The sequence below is a fragment of the Ranitomeya imitator genome, chromosome 3 (genome assembly GCF_032444005.1).
Source record: "Ranitomeya imitator isolate aRanImi1 chromosome 3, aRanImi1.pri, whole genome shotgun sequence".
Lineage (NCBI taxonomy): Eukaryota > Metazoa > Chordata > Amphibia > Anura > Dendrobatidae > Ranitomeya > Ranitomeya imitator.
In genome coordinates this window covers 560,069,966-560,082,592 of record NC_091284.1, presented here as the reverse complement: position 1 = coordinate 560,082,592, position 12,627 = coordinate 560,069,966, and the positions used below count along the sequence as shown (strand labels likewise).

General features: G+C 43.5%; 1 protein-coding gene across 1 annotated transcript in view; it reads left to right on the top strand.

The window, feature by feature from the left end:
- MYO16 (myosin XVI) overlaps positions 1-12,627 on the top strand; it is a 701,007-nt gene that overhangs the window by 323,978 nt on the left and 364,402 nt on the right. Inside the window, exons 17-18 of the mRNA XM_069757932.1 lie at positions 1,641-1,743; positions 10,089-10,206. Coding sequence (XP_069614033.1) covers positions 1,641-1,743; positions 10,089-10,206 — 221 coding nt within the window. The remainder of the gene's footprint in view (positions 1-1,640; positions 1,744-10,088; positions 10,207-12,627) is intronic.

The following is a 12,627-nucleotide window of genomic DNA, read 5'->3' as shown; positions in this document are numbered from 1 at the left end:
GATACATGGCCCCATTCATTCTTTCATGTACCCGGATCAGTCGTCCTGGCCCCTTTGCAGAGAAACAGCCCCAAAGCATGATGTTTCCACCACCATGCTTTACAGTAGGTATGGTGTTTGATGGATGCAACTCAGTATTCTTTTTCCTCCAAACACGACAAGTTGTGTTTCTACCAAACAGTTCCAGTTTGGTTTCATCAGACCATAGGACATTCTCCCAAAACTCCTCTGGATCATCCAAATGCTCTCTAGCAAACTTCAGACGGGCCCGGACATGTACTGGCTTAAGCAGTGGGACACGTCTGGCACTGCAGGATCTGAGTCCATGGTGGCGTAGTGTGTTACTTATGGTAGGCCTTGTTACATTGGTCCCAGCTCTCTGCAGTTCATTCACTAGGTCCCCCCGCGTGGTTCTGGGATTTTTGCTCACCGTTCTTGTGATCATTCTGACCCCACGGGGTGGGATTTTGCGTGGAGCCCCAGATCGAGGGAGATTATCAGTGGTCTTGTATGTCTTCCATTTTCTAATTATTGCTCCCACTGTTGATTTCTTCACTCCATGCTGGTTGGCTATTGCAGATTCAGTCTTCCCAGCCTGGTACAGGGCTACAATTTTGTTTCTGGTGTCCTTTGACAGCTCTTTGGTCTTCACCATAGTGGAGTTTGGAGTCAGACTGTTTGAGGGTGTGCACAGGTGTCTTTTTATACTGATAACAAGTTTAAACAGGTGCCATTACTACAGGTAATGAGTGGAGGAAAGAGGAGACTCTTAAAGAAGAAGTTACAGGTCTGTGAGAGCCAGAAATCTTGATTGTTTGTTTCTGACCAAATACTTATTTTCCACCATAATATGCAAAAAAATGATAAAAAAAACAGACAATGTGATTTTCTGGATTTTTTTTTCTCAGTTTGTCTCCCATAGTTGAGGTCTACCTATGATGTAAATTACAGACGCCTCTCATCTTTTTAAGTGGTGGAACTTGCACTATTGCTGACTGACTAAATACTTTTTTGCCCCACTGTATATAGATTATGGTAATCCTAGTTGACCTAAAACGGGAAATATTTATGCTGATTTCATGCCAGATATTGAGAAAAACATGCAGATGTGTATGTAAACTTCAAATTTCAACTGTACATTACAAAGTTGCTTATTTTCATGTGTGCTATTGATTTATGAAATAAAGATTAAAACTATGGTTACGCTGTAAGGGTTTACATTTACACCAATGAAGTAAAAACTGTGCCACAGGTATAGCAGTGGCAACATCCATTTAATACAGTAATTGTTAAGTGAAATGCTGCTGTTTATTGTGAGAATGCTATAATACTGTGTATTTCTAGGCTTTGCTATGTTGAAACCTTTTTTTAAAGCATGCTTATTGGAAACTTTATATGTAGGGAGTTTCATGCTTGTTGTCTGTTGCTTCATCCATTGTGTATGTCTAAATAAATAAAATGCTTGATAAAACTTTTCATCTAGTTTCAACTCAAAATGTGAAAGACATATGAAAGACGTGCGTAAATCTGAGACCAGCACGTACCGTGGCACATCTGAATTTGTTGTTGTGTGTTATAAATAATCACAATATCTTCTGTATATGCCAAAGTTATTTCTAATTCATGTTTTTCCCCTGCAGGTATCTCAACCAGACAATGCCAGCAGACTTATTAAGCACACAAAACAGAGAGAAATTAGCTAACCTCAAACAAGCGCTGAATGCTCTGGGATTTAACAGTCTTGTAAGTCGTTCTGAACTGAGAATTGAGTGAATGGGCTTTAATAATTTAAAATTTCATGGCTAATTAGAAGACTACTTTGAATAAAAAGCAAAATGATGGTAACAGTAGAATTATGAAAATTACACAGAGAAATATTCAATTTGTACTTAATCCAGGGAAACCCATAAGTTATTACTACATCATTTTCATAATGAGTCTCAAGAACTTTAAAATATAGTTTGGAATGGAATTATTTTCTATAATAAATTTCTTATTATTCACCCATCATGTTTTCATGAAGGGCTTATCTCTCATAAGTTTTCTTTCTTAACCTATGTTCTGTCATGGTTTTAAGCCCTTCATGACCAATGTTACATCATCAGCCTTGTCCCTGCTTTTGATGTGGGCTCCTCCACCAAGCCTGCATCTTTCCCCACACTTGATAGCTGATTTAAGCAGCCATCAAGTGCCTCTAACAGTTGCAGATATATCCGTGATCCACCTGCGGCTGGTAACAAATCAAATGCCGCTGTCAATCACTGACGGCAGCATTTAAATTGTGCCGCCTTGAAGCACATCACAAGTCTTAACCATTGGCGCACTTGTCACCTGATCGCAGGGCAGATGACCCCCATTCCTGTCATCGCAATACTTCTGAGATTGCTGGTTCGTGACCCGCTCTCATAGGAGATCATGATTAAGAAGATTGCAGCTTCATGTCTCCTAAGGGGACTATTAAGTAGAATAAAATGGGAAATAAAAGTTTAAAAAACACAAAAGTTCAAATCACGCCTCTTTTGCCCCATTAAAAATTAAACAATAGAAATACACATATTTGATATCTCTGCATTCAGAAATGTCCACTTAATCAAAATATAAAGTAAATTAGTCAGATCAGTAAATGGTGTAATGAGAATAAAAATTAAATCACCAGAATTATGACTTTCAGATCATGAAAAATTAGAAGGTTATGGGTATCCGAATGTGGCAGCAAATGTAAAAAATGTTTTTCATACAAATTTCAGAATTTTGTTTCGCCACTTAAAATATAAACTATAAATGCTTGATAGCCTGTGTACTCATATAACCTGAAGACTCATATTACCAGGCCAGTTTTACCATGGAGTGAACATGGTAAATTAAAAACCCAAACAACAATTGTGGAATTGTACTCTTTTTGCAGTTTCACGTCACCCATTTCCAATACACTATATGGTAAAATGAATGGTGTAATTCAAAAGTACATCTCGTCCTGCGAAAAACAAGCCCTTGTATAGCCATATTGATGGAAAAATCAGCTTTTGGAAGAAGGGAAGGAAAAAACTAAAATGGAAAATTGCCCTGGAGTATTTTTTAATGCTTAAGTACATACAGATAGGTAGTTGCTAACTACCTGCTTCTCTTCCACTTTTCTGTTGATGGGGTTTGACTGTCTATGTTATGATGATTGAAAACTGGCTCCCCCTGCATAAGTGCCGGAGCTGGTTGTCAATCATGCACTGTCAACAGGGCAGCCATTGATGTGAAGCTGCAGCAGAATCGCAGACAGGAGCTATCGCGCTGTGATTGCTCTGAGCTGACGCCAGTAAGATCAGGCATGTAGTTAGTAACTACCTGCATGTCAGTTCTTAGCCCAATAGGAAATAAAAAAATGAGTCCTGGATAACCCCTTTAAGTATTAATGGATATTTTCAGCTTTTTTTCAACAGTTTTGTTTATTAAGGGACAGGAATTTTTATGTTACTCCTTGCAGCTTTTAGGAAAACTAAACATCATTGCATTGTAAACATTGGCGAGGCTCTCTAAGGCCGGGTTCACATTAGCACTCAGGGGCTTTGCGGAGGGCTGCCTACATCCTCCGCTAAGCCCCGCATACTTCTGCATGCGTCCTGCATACCTATCTTTAACATTGAGTATGCAGGACATGCGGATGTATGCTGATGTATGCGTATGCGTCAATTTGATGCTCCTGCTGTCCGCACAAAATGCAACTTGTTGCATTCCCGTGTGGTCGGCGGGCATGTCAAAACAACGCATCCACATACATCCGCATGTCCTGTGTATCCAATGTTAAAGATAGGCATGCAGGACGCATGCAGAAGTAGGCGGGGCTTAGCGGAGGACTATGCATCCCTCCGCAAAGCCCCCGAACGCTAATGTGAACTTAGCCTAAGGAATCGTGCACACAATTAATTTTCTCGCACGAGTTCTATCTGTGGTTCTCATGGAAAGTACTTGTTCCTATAATATTCTATGGGGCTGTACACATGTCCGATTTTTTCCTCAATCTGAGTGTTCGAATTTAAAACAGATGTCAGTTCAAAATTGCCAATGCAAGTCTACGTTATACATTTACAATTTGCATTTGCTGCAGTTATTAAAAATTGACAAGACCAAATACAGTTTCCTGTGCTACAGAATTGTAATATATCCGTAAAAATCTGATGTTATATTGTGACTCTGTATGGAATTTGATTTTTTTTTTTGGCACAACCAGAGACTTGAAAGAGAGAGTTTCATCTGACACACATCCGACAGATTCGGTCTGTGAAAAAAATCGCTCATCTGCCCCATTGAATAATATCTGTCTGAGTGCTACATGTCTGTTGTTCGTTTTTTACAGACTGCACTCAGTCTGAAAATACGGTAGTGTGATCTTGGCCATAGACTGTGGAATGTGTGGTATTGCACGTGATCTGAGCTTATCTGTGCAATATATTGGTGTTCTAAGTATTTTACTCACATGGAGTGGAACATGTACAAAAAATATCATGGAAATCTCTTGCAACATTGTACAAAATGTTTTCTCTTTTGTGTTACTTTAATATGGGCATACATGCGAGTTTAGACATGCAAATAAAAAATGAATGTTATATGTTGTGAAAATAATATGCCTTATCTGACAAATGGATTGGCGGAGGCAACATATTCTTTTAATATTAAATGTAAGAAGTTGTGTATAATTTATTTGCTAACCTGAGTGAATGCACAGCTCGCTTTGAAGTTGCAGAATTCTTGAGGAACACATCAGTAGAGAATTCATCAGTAATGAATATTTTGTCAAATATTTAAAGGAATATAAAGCAGCAGGGAAGTATAGAAGCAGACTAATTTCTGAAACATGCTTAAAGAATACTCTAGTGGGGCATTCTAGATGGGGGCAACTGCAGAAATAAGTGTCATCTACATTGCAGTGAGTCCATAAATTTTGATAAATATGTGGTACCACAACAGGATATGCTGTTTTACATATTACTTTAACCCCTTAGCGACCGCCGATACGCCTTTTAACGGCGGCCGCTAAGGGTACTTAAACCACAGCGCCGTTAATTAACGGCGCTGTGGAAAAAGTCAATAGCGCCCCCCAGAGGCCGATTTTCTCCAGAGTCTCGGCTGCCGAGGGTAGCCGAGACCCCAGAGAACATGATTCGGGGGGTTTTTAACCCACCCCGCGTTTGCGATCGCCGGTAATTACCGGCGATCGCAAAAAAAAAAAAAAAAGCGATCTCTTTTTAATTTCTCTGTCCTCCGATGTGATCGCACATCGGAGGACAGAGAAAAGGGGTCCCAGGTGGCCCCCCAATACTCACCTAGCTCCCCCGATGCTCCTCGTGTCTCCCGGTGGGCGCCGCCATCTTCAAAATGGCGGGCACATGCGCAGTGCGCCCGCCGGCCGGCACCGGGAGAATCTTTGGGGTCTCGGCTGCCGGGGGTAGCCGAGACCCCAAAGAGCATGATCGGGGTCGGTATTACCGACCCCTGTTTTGCGATCGCCGGTAATTAACTGTTTACCGGCGACCGCAAAAAAAAAAAAAAAAAAAGTAAAGTGTAATTCTCTGTCCTCTGATGTGATCGCACATCAGAGGACAGAGAAATAGGGGGATTCGGGGACCCTAGCATACTCACCTAGGTCCCTGGATCCTCTTGCTGCTCCTCCTGGCCGCCAGCAGAAGAACATGGCGGACGCATGCCCAGTGCGCCCACCATCTGTTTCCATCTGCCGGCCGGCAGGAGAACAGCAGTTGGGGCTAAAATTAGGGTTAGGGGTAGGGGTAGGATTAGGGTTAGGGGTAGGGGTAGGGGTAGGGTTAGGGCTAGGGTTAGGGGTAGGGTTAGGGGTAGGGTTAGGGTTAGCGGTAGGGTTAGGGGTAGGGTTAGGGGTAGGGTTAGGGGTAGGGTTATGGTTAGGGCTAGGGTTAGGGCTAGGGTTAGGGCTAGGGTTAGGGTTAGGGCTAGGGTTGGGGCTAAATTTAGGGTTAGGGTTGGGGCTAAATTTAGGGTTAGGCTTCTTTCACACTTACGTCGGTACGGGGCTGTCGCAATGCGTCGGCCCGACATACCGACGCACGTTGTGAAAATTGTGCACAACGTGGGCAGCAGCTGTAGTTTTTCAACGCATCCGCTGCCCAATCTATGTCCTGAGGAGGAGGGGGCAGAGTTACGGCCACGCATGCGCAGTCAGAAATGGCGGATGCGACGTACAAAAAAACGTTTCATTGAACATTTTTTTGTGCCGACGCTCCGCCAAAACACAACTGATCCAGTGCACGACGGACGCGACGTGTGGCCATCCGTCACGATCCGTCGGCAATACAAGTCTATGGGCAAAAAACGCATCCTGCGGGCACATTTGCAGGATCCGTTTCTTGTCCAAAACAACGGATTGCGACAGAATGCCAAACGACGCAAGTGTGAAAGTAGCCTTAGGGCTAGGGTTAGGGTTGGGGCTAAAGTTAGAGCTAGGGTTGGGGCTAAAGTTAGGGTTAGAGCTGGGATTAGGGTTAGGGTTTGGATTAGGGTTGGTATTAGGGTTAGGGTTGGCATTAGGGTTACGCTTGGGATTAGGGTTAGGTTTGGGATTAGGGTTAAGGTTAGGGTTGTGATTAGGGGTGTATTGGGATTAGGGTTAGGTTTGAGGTTAGGGTTGAGATTAGGATTAGGGGTGTGTTGGATTTAGGGTTTTGATTAGGGTTATGGTTAGGGTTGACATTAGGGTTGTTTTGGGGTAAGGGTTGTGATTATGGTTAGGGTTAGTAATTAGGATTATGGATCAGGTTGGGATTAGGGTTAGGGGTGTGTTGGGGTTAGGGTTGGAGCTAGAATTGGGGGGTTTCCACTGTTTAGGTACATCAGGGTGTCTCCAAACACGACAGCCAATTTTGCGCTCAAAAAGTCAAATGGTGCTCCCTCCCTTCTGAGCTCTGTCGTGCGCCCAAACAGTGGGTTACCCCCACATATGGGGCATCAGCGTACTCGGGATAAATTGGACAACAACTATTGCAGTCCAATTTCTCCTGTTACCCTTGTGAAAATAAAAACTTGGGGGCTACAATATCTTTTTTGTGGAAAAAAAATATTTTTTATTTTCACGACTCTGCATTCTAAACTTCTGTGAAGCACTTGGGCATTCAAAGTTCTCACCACACATCTAGATAAGTTCCTTGGGGGGTCTAGTTTCCAAAATGGGGTCACTTGTGGGGGGTTACTACAGTTTAGGTACATCAGGGGCTCTGCAATCGCAACATAATGCCCACAGACCATTCTATCAAAGTCTGCATTCCAAAAAGGCGCTCCTTCCCTTCCGAGCTCTGCCGTGCGCCCAAACAGTGGTTTACCCCCACATATGGCGCATCAGCGTACTCGGGATAAATTGGACAACAACTATTGCAGTCCAATTTCTCCTGTTACCCTTGTGAAAATAAAAACTTGGGGGCTAAAAAATCTTTTTTGTGGAAAAAAAAAATATTTTTTTATTTTCACGGCTCTGCATTCTAAACTTCTGTGAAGCACTTGGGCATTCAAGGTTCTCACCACACATCTAGATAAGTTCCATAGGGGGTCTAGTTTCCAAAATGGGGTCACTTGTGGGGGATTTCTACTGTTTAGGCACATCAGGGGCTCTCCAAACGCGACATGGCGTCCGATCTCAATTCCAGCCAATTCTACATTGAAAAAGTAAAACGGCACTCTTTCTCTTCCAAGCTCTGCGGTGCGCCCAAACAGTGGTTTACCCCCACATATTGGGTATCAACGTACTCAGGAGAAATTGCACAACAACTTTCGTGGTCTAATTTCTCCTGTTACCCTTGTGAAAATAAAAATTTGTGGGCAAAAAGATCATTTTTGTAGAAAAAATGCAATTTTTTTTTTTCACGGCTCTACGTTATAAACTTCTGTGAAGCACATGGGGGTTCAAAGTGCTCGCCACACATCTAGATAAGTTCCTTAAGGGGTCTAGTTTCCAAAATGGTGTCACTTGTGGGGGGTTTCCACTGTTTAGGCACATCAGAGGCTCTCCAAACGCGACATGGCGTCCAATCTCAATTCCAGCCAGTTCTACATTGAAAAAGTAAAACGGCACTCCTTCTCTTCCAAGCTCTGCGGTGCGCCCTAACAGTGGTTTACCCCCACATATTGGGTATCAACGTAATCAGTAGAAATTGCACAACTACTTTTGTGGTCTAATTTCTCCTGTTACTCTTGTGAAAATAAAAATTTGTGGGCAAAAAGATCATTTTTGTAGAAAAAATGCGATTTTTTTTTTCACGGCTCTACGTTATAAACTTCTGTGAAGCACATGGGGGTTCAAAGTGCTCGCCACACATCTAGATAAGTTCCTTAAGGGGTCTAGTTTCCAAAATGGTGTCACTTGTGGGGGGTTTCCACTGTTTAGGCACATCAGGGGCTCTCCAAACGCGACATGGTGTCCAATCTCAATTCCAGCCAATTCTACATTGAAAAAGTAAAACGGCGCTCCTTCACTTCCAAGCTCTGCGGTGCGCCCAAACAGTGGTTTACCCTCACATATGGGGTATCTACGTATTCAGGAGAAATCGCACAACAACTTTTGTGGTCTAATTTCTCCTGTTACCCTTGTGAAAATAAGAATTTGTGGGCGATAGGATCATTTTTGTGTAAACAAAAGCGATTTTTTATTTTCACGGCTCTACGTTATAAACTTCTGTGAAGCACTTGGGGGTTCAAAGTGCTCACCACACATCTAGATAAGTTCCTTAAGGGGTCTAGTTTCCAAAATGGTGTCACTTGTGGGGGGTTTCCACTGTTTAGGCACATCAGGGGCTCTCCAAACGCGACATGGTGTCCAATCTCAATTCCAGCCAATTCTACATTGAAAAAGTAAAACGGCGCTCCTTCACTTCCAAGCTCTGCGGTGCGCCCAAACAGTGGTTTACCCTCACATATGGGGTATCGACGTATTCAGGAGAAATCGCACAACAACTTTTGTGGTCTAATTTCTCCTGTTACCCTTGTGAAAATAAGAATTTGTGGGCGAAAAGATCATTTTTGTGTAAACAAAAGCGATTTTTTATTTTCACGGCTCTACGTTATAAACTTCTGTGAAGCACTTGGGGGTTCAAAGTGCTCACCACACATCTAGATAAGTTCCTTAAGGGGTCTAGTTTCCAAAATGGTGTCACTTGTGGGGGGTTTCCACTGTTTAGGCACATCAGGGGCTCTCCAAACACAACATGGCGTCCGATCTCAATTCCAGCCAATTCTGCATTGAAAAAGTCAAACGGCGCTCCTTCACTTCCAAGTTCTGCGGTGCGCCCTAACAGTGGTTTACCCCCACATATGGGGTATTGGCGTATTCAGGAGAAATTGCATAACAAAATTTATGGTTACATTTCTGTTTTTACACTTGTGAAAATAAAAAAAATGGTTCTGAATTAAGATGTTTGCAAAAAAAAGTTAAATGTTCATTTTTTCCTTCCACATTGTTTCAGTTCCTGTGAAGCACGTAAAGGGTTAATAAACTTCTTGAATGTGGTTTTGAGAACCTTGAGGGGTGTAGTTTTTAGAATGGTGTCACACTTCATTATTTTCTATCATATAGACCCCTCAAAATGACTTCAAATGTGATGTGGTCCCTAAAAAAAATGGTGTTGTAAAAATGAGAAATTACTGGTCAACTTTTTACCCTTATAACTCCCTAACAAAAAAAAATTTTGTTTCCAAAATTGTGCTGATGTAAAGTAGACATGTGGGAAATGTTATTTATTAACTATTTTTCGTGACATATCTCTCTGATTTAAGGGCATAAAAATACAAATTTTGAAAATTGCAAAATTTTAAAAATTTTCGCCATATTTCCGTTTTTTTCATAAATAATTGCAAGTAATATCGAAGAAATGTTACCACTAACATGAAGTACAATATGTCACGAAAAAACAATCTCAGAATCAGCGAGATCCGTTGAAGCGTTCCAGAGTTATAACCTCATAAAGTGACAGTGGTCAGAATTGCAAAAATTGGCCTGGTCATTAAGTACCAAATTGGCTCTGTCACTAAGGGGTTAAATCCTACTAATTTATGTATTGTTTGTTTTTATTTATAATATTTAGGAAGTTGAGAATATTTTCATGATTCTCTCAGCCATTCTGCACATTGGGGATATCCGGTTTACAGCCCTGACTGATGCTGATACAGCCTTTGTGTCTGATCTCCAGCTTGTTGAACAAGGTAATGAATTAAATTCAATGTGACCTGCAATATGTGACAACATGCGAGTTAATGATGTGCAATTCTTCTGAAATTCAAATTTGACAGTTTTACCAAATTTGGTTGGAAAATTAAATTCACAGTGACATTTCCACAAATCAAAAGTACTAAAAAGTCTCCAATTGCCATGAAAGGACACTTGATTTTCATATGAATGTATTCACCCTTTTAAGGTCTTTATCTCCAAGACCGCTTTAGTAATGTAAAGTAACATAGTAACATAGTTAGTAAGGCCGAAAAAAGACATTTGTCCATCCAGTTCAGCCTATATTCCATCATAATAAATCCCCAGATCTACGTCCCTCTACAGAACCTAATAATTGTGTGACTTCAACATATATAAACTGATGGCTATGAGAGGTAACAAACAGCTAATTAAAGGGAACCTGTCAGCAGGATTGTGTATAGTAACCTACAGACAGTCAGGTCGGCGCCGTTATACTGATTAAAATTATACCTAGGTTGATGAAATCTGTCTTGTGGTTGTCGTTTAATCTTTATTTTAAGTTTTGAGTTAATTATATGCTCTTGCACCCAATTGGCCTGTGGGTAGTCTTTACGTGGTGCTCTGACTAGGTATTCATGTGTATGGCTACTGACAGGTCAATGATCCCTCAGTGACCTGCCCCCTAGTTTACATAATGATTTTATATATATGGCTTGGATAAAAAAAACCTTCTGCAGTCACTGCGGCCTGAACGTACCGTATATACTCGAGTATAAGCCGAGATTTTCAGCCCAAATTTTTGGGTTGAAAGTGCCCCTCTCGGCTTATACTCGAGTCAAGGTGGGTGGCAGGGTCGGCGGGTGAGGGGGTGAGGGCGCTGAGGCATACTTACCTAGTCCCAGCGATCCTGGAGCTGTCCCTGCCGTCCCACGGTCTTCGGTGCTGCAGCTTCTTCCCCTCTTCAGCGGTCACGTGGGACCGCTCATTAGAGAAATGAATAAGCGGCTCCACCTCCCATAGGGGTGGAGCCGCCTATTCATTTCTCTTATCAGCGGTAATGGTGACCGCTGATTAGAGAAAGAAGCTGCGGCACCGAAGACCAGCTGTGACAGGCAGAGGGAGCCGGACGTCGGGACCAGGTAAGCAGGGCCGGCGTCAGCACCAGGCGTACCCGGGCAAATGCCGGGGCCCTGGCGAGACAGGGGGGCCCATTCAGGGCTGGCGTTAGAGGCAGGCTGCCCGCATGCGGCCCCTGAGGCAGGCATCTGCGGTCCGAGGTGCACGACTGAAGATAGGAGGCAGCACGGAGCTCTGGGACTTTTGCAGCTGCTGGAGGGCCGCCCACAATCCATCGCCATGGATACGCAGAGCAGAGCAGTCACTTCCGACCGTCCAGTGCCCAGAGAATGAGCCGAGCGTCCCCAAGCAGGAAGTGTGCAGCACCTGCCACCTGGCTGGAACAAAGGATTGCGGGGGGATGCAGACCCTGGCTGGGAGGACAAGGTATGGGCTCTTATATACTGGCTCGGCTGTGTTATATACTACGTGGGCTGCTATATACTACATGGGCAGCTGGGCTGCTATATACTACGTGGGCTGGGCTGCTATATACTACGTGGGCTGGGCTGCTATATACTACGTGGGCTGGGCTGCTATATACTACATGGGCTGGGCTGCTATATACTACATGGGCTGGGATGCTATATACTATGTGGGCTGGGATGCTATATACTACGTGGGCTGGGCTGCTATATACTACATGGGCTGGGCTGCTATATAATACGTGGACTGCTATATACTACGTGGACTGGGCTGCTATATACTATGTGGGCTGGGCTGCTATATACTACGTGGGCTGCTATATACTACGTAGGCTGTGCTATATACTACATGGGCTGCTATATGCTATGTGGGCTGCTATATACTACGTTGGCTGCTATATACTACATGAGCTGCTATATACTACGTGGGCTGCTATACTACATGGCTGTGTTTATATGCGATCATGAATCGTGGTATGTGTTAAGGGGGGGGGGGGTCACTGAGACTCTTTCGCCCGGGGCCCACAAAAACCTGGAGCCGGCCCTGCAGGTAAGTATGTAATATTCACCTGTCCGCGTTCCAGCCGCCGGGCGCCGCTCCATCTTCCCGGCGCCGCTCCATCTTCCCGGCGTCTATCTGCGCTCTGACTGTTCAGGTCAGAGGGCGCGATGACGCATATAGTGTGTGCGGCGCCCTCTGCCTGATCAGTCAGTGCAGAGATGCCGGAACGAGACGCCGGGACCGGACGCCGGGAGCTGCAAGCAAGAGAGGTGAGTATGTTTTTTTTTTTTACTGCAGCAGCAGCAGCGGCAATGGCAGAGCTTTCTATGGGGAACTATGAACGGTGCAGAGCACTATATGGGGCACAGCTATAGGGAAATAATGAATGGGGC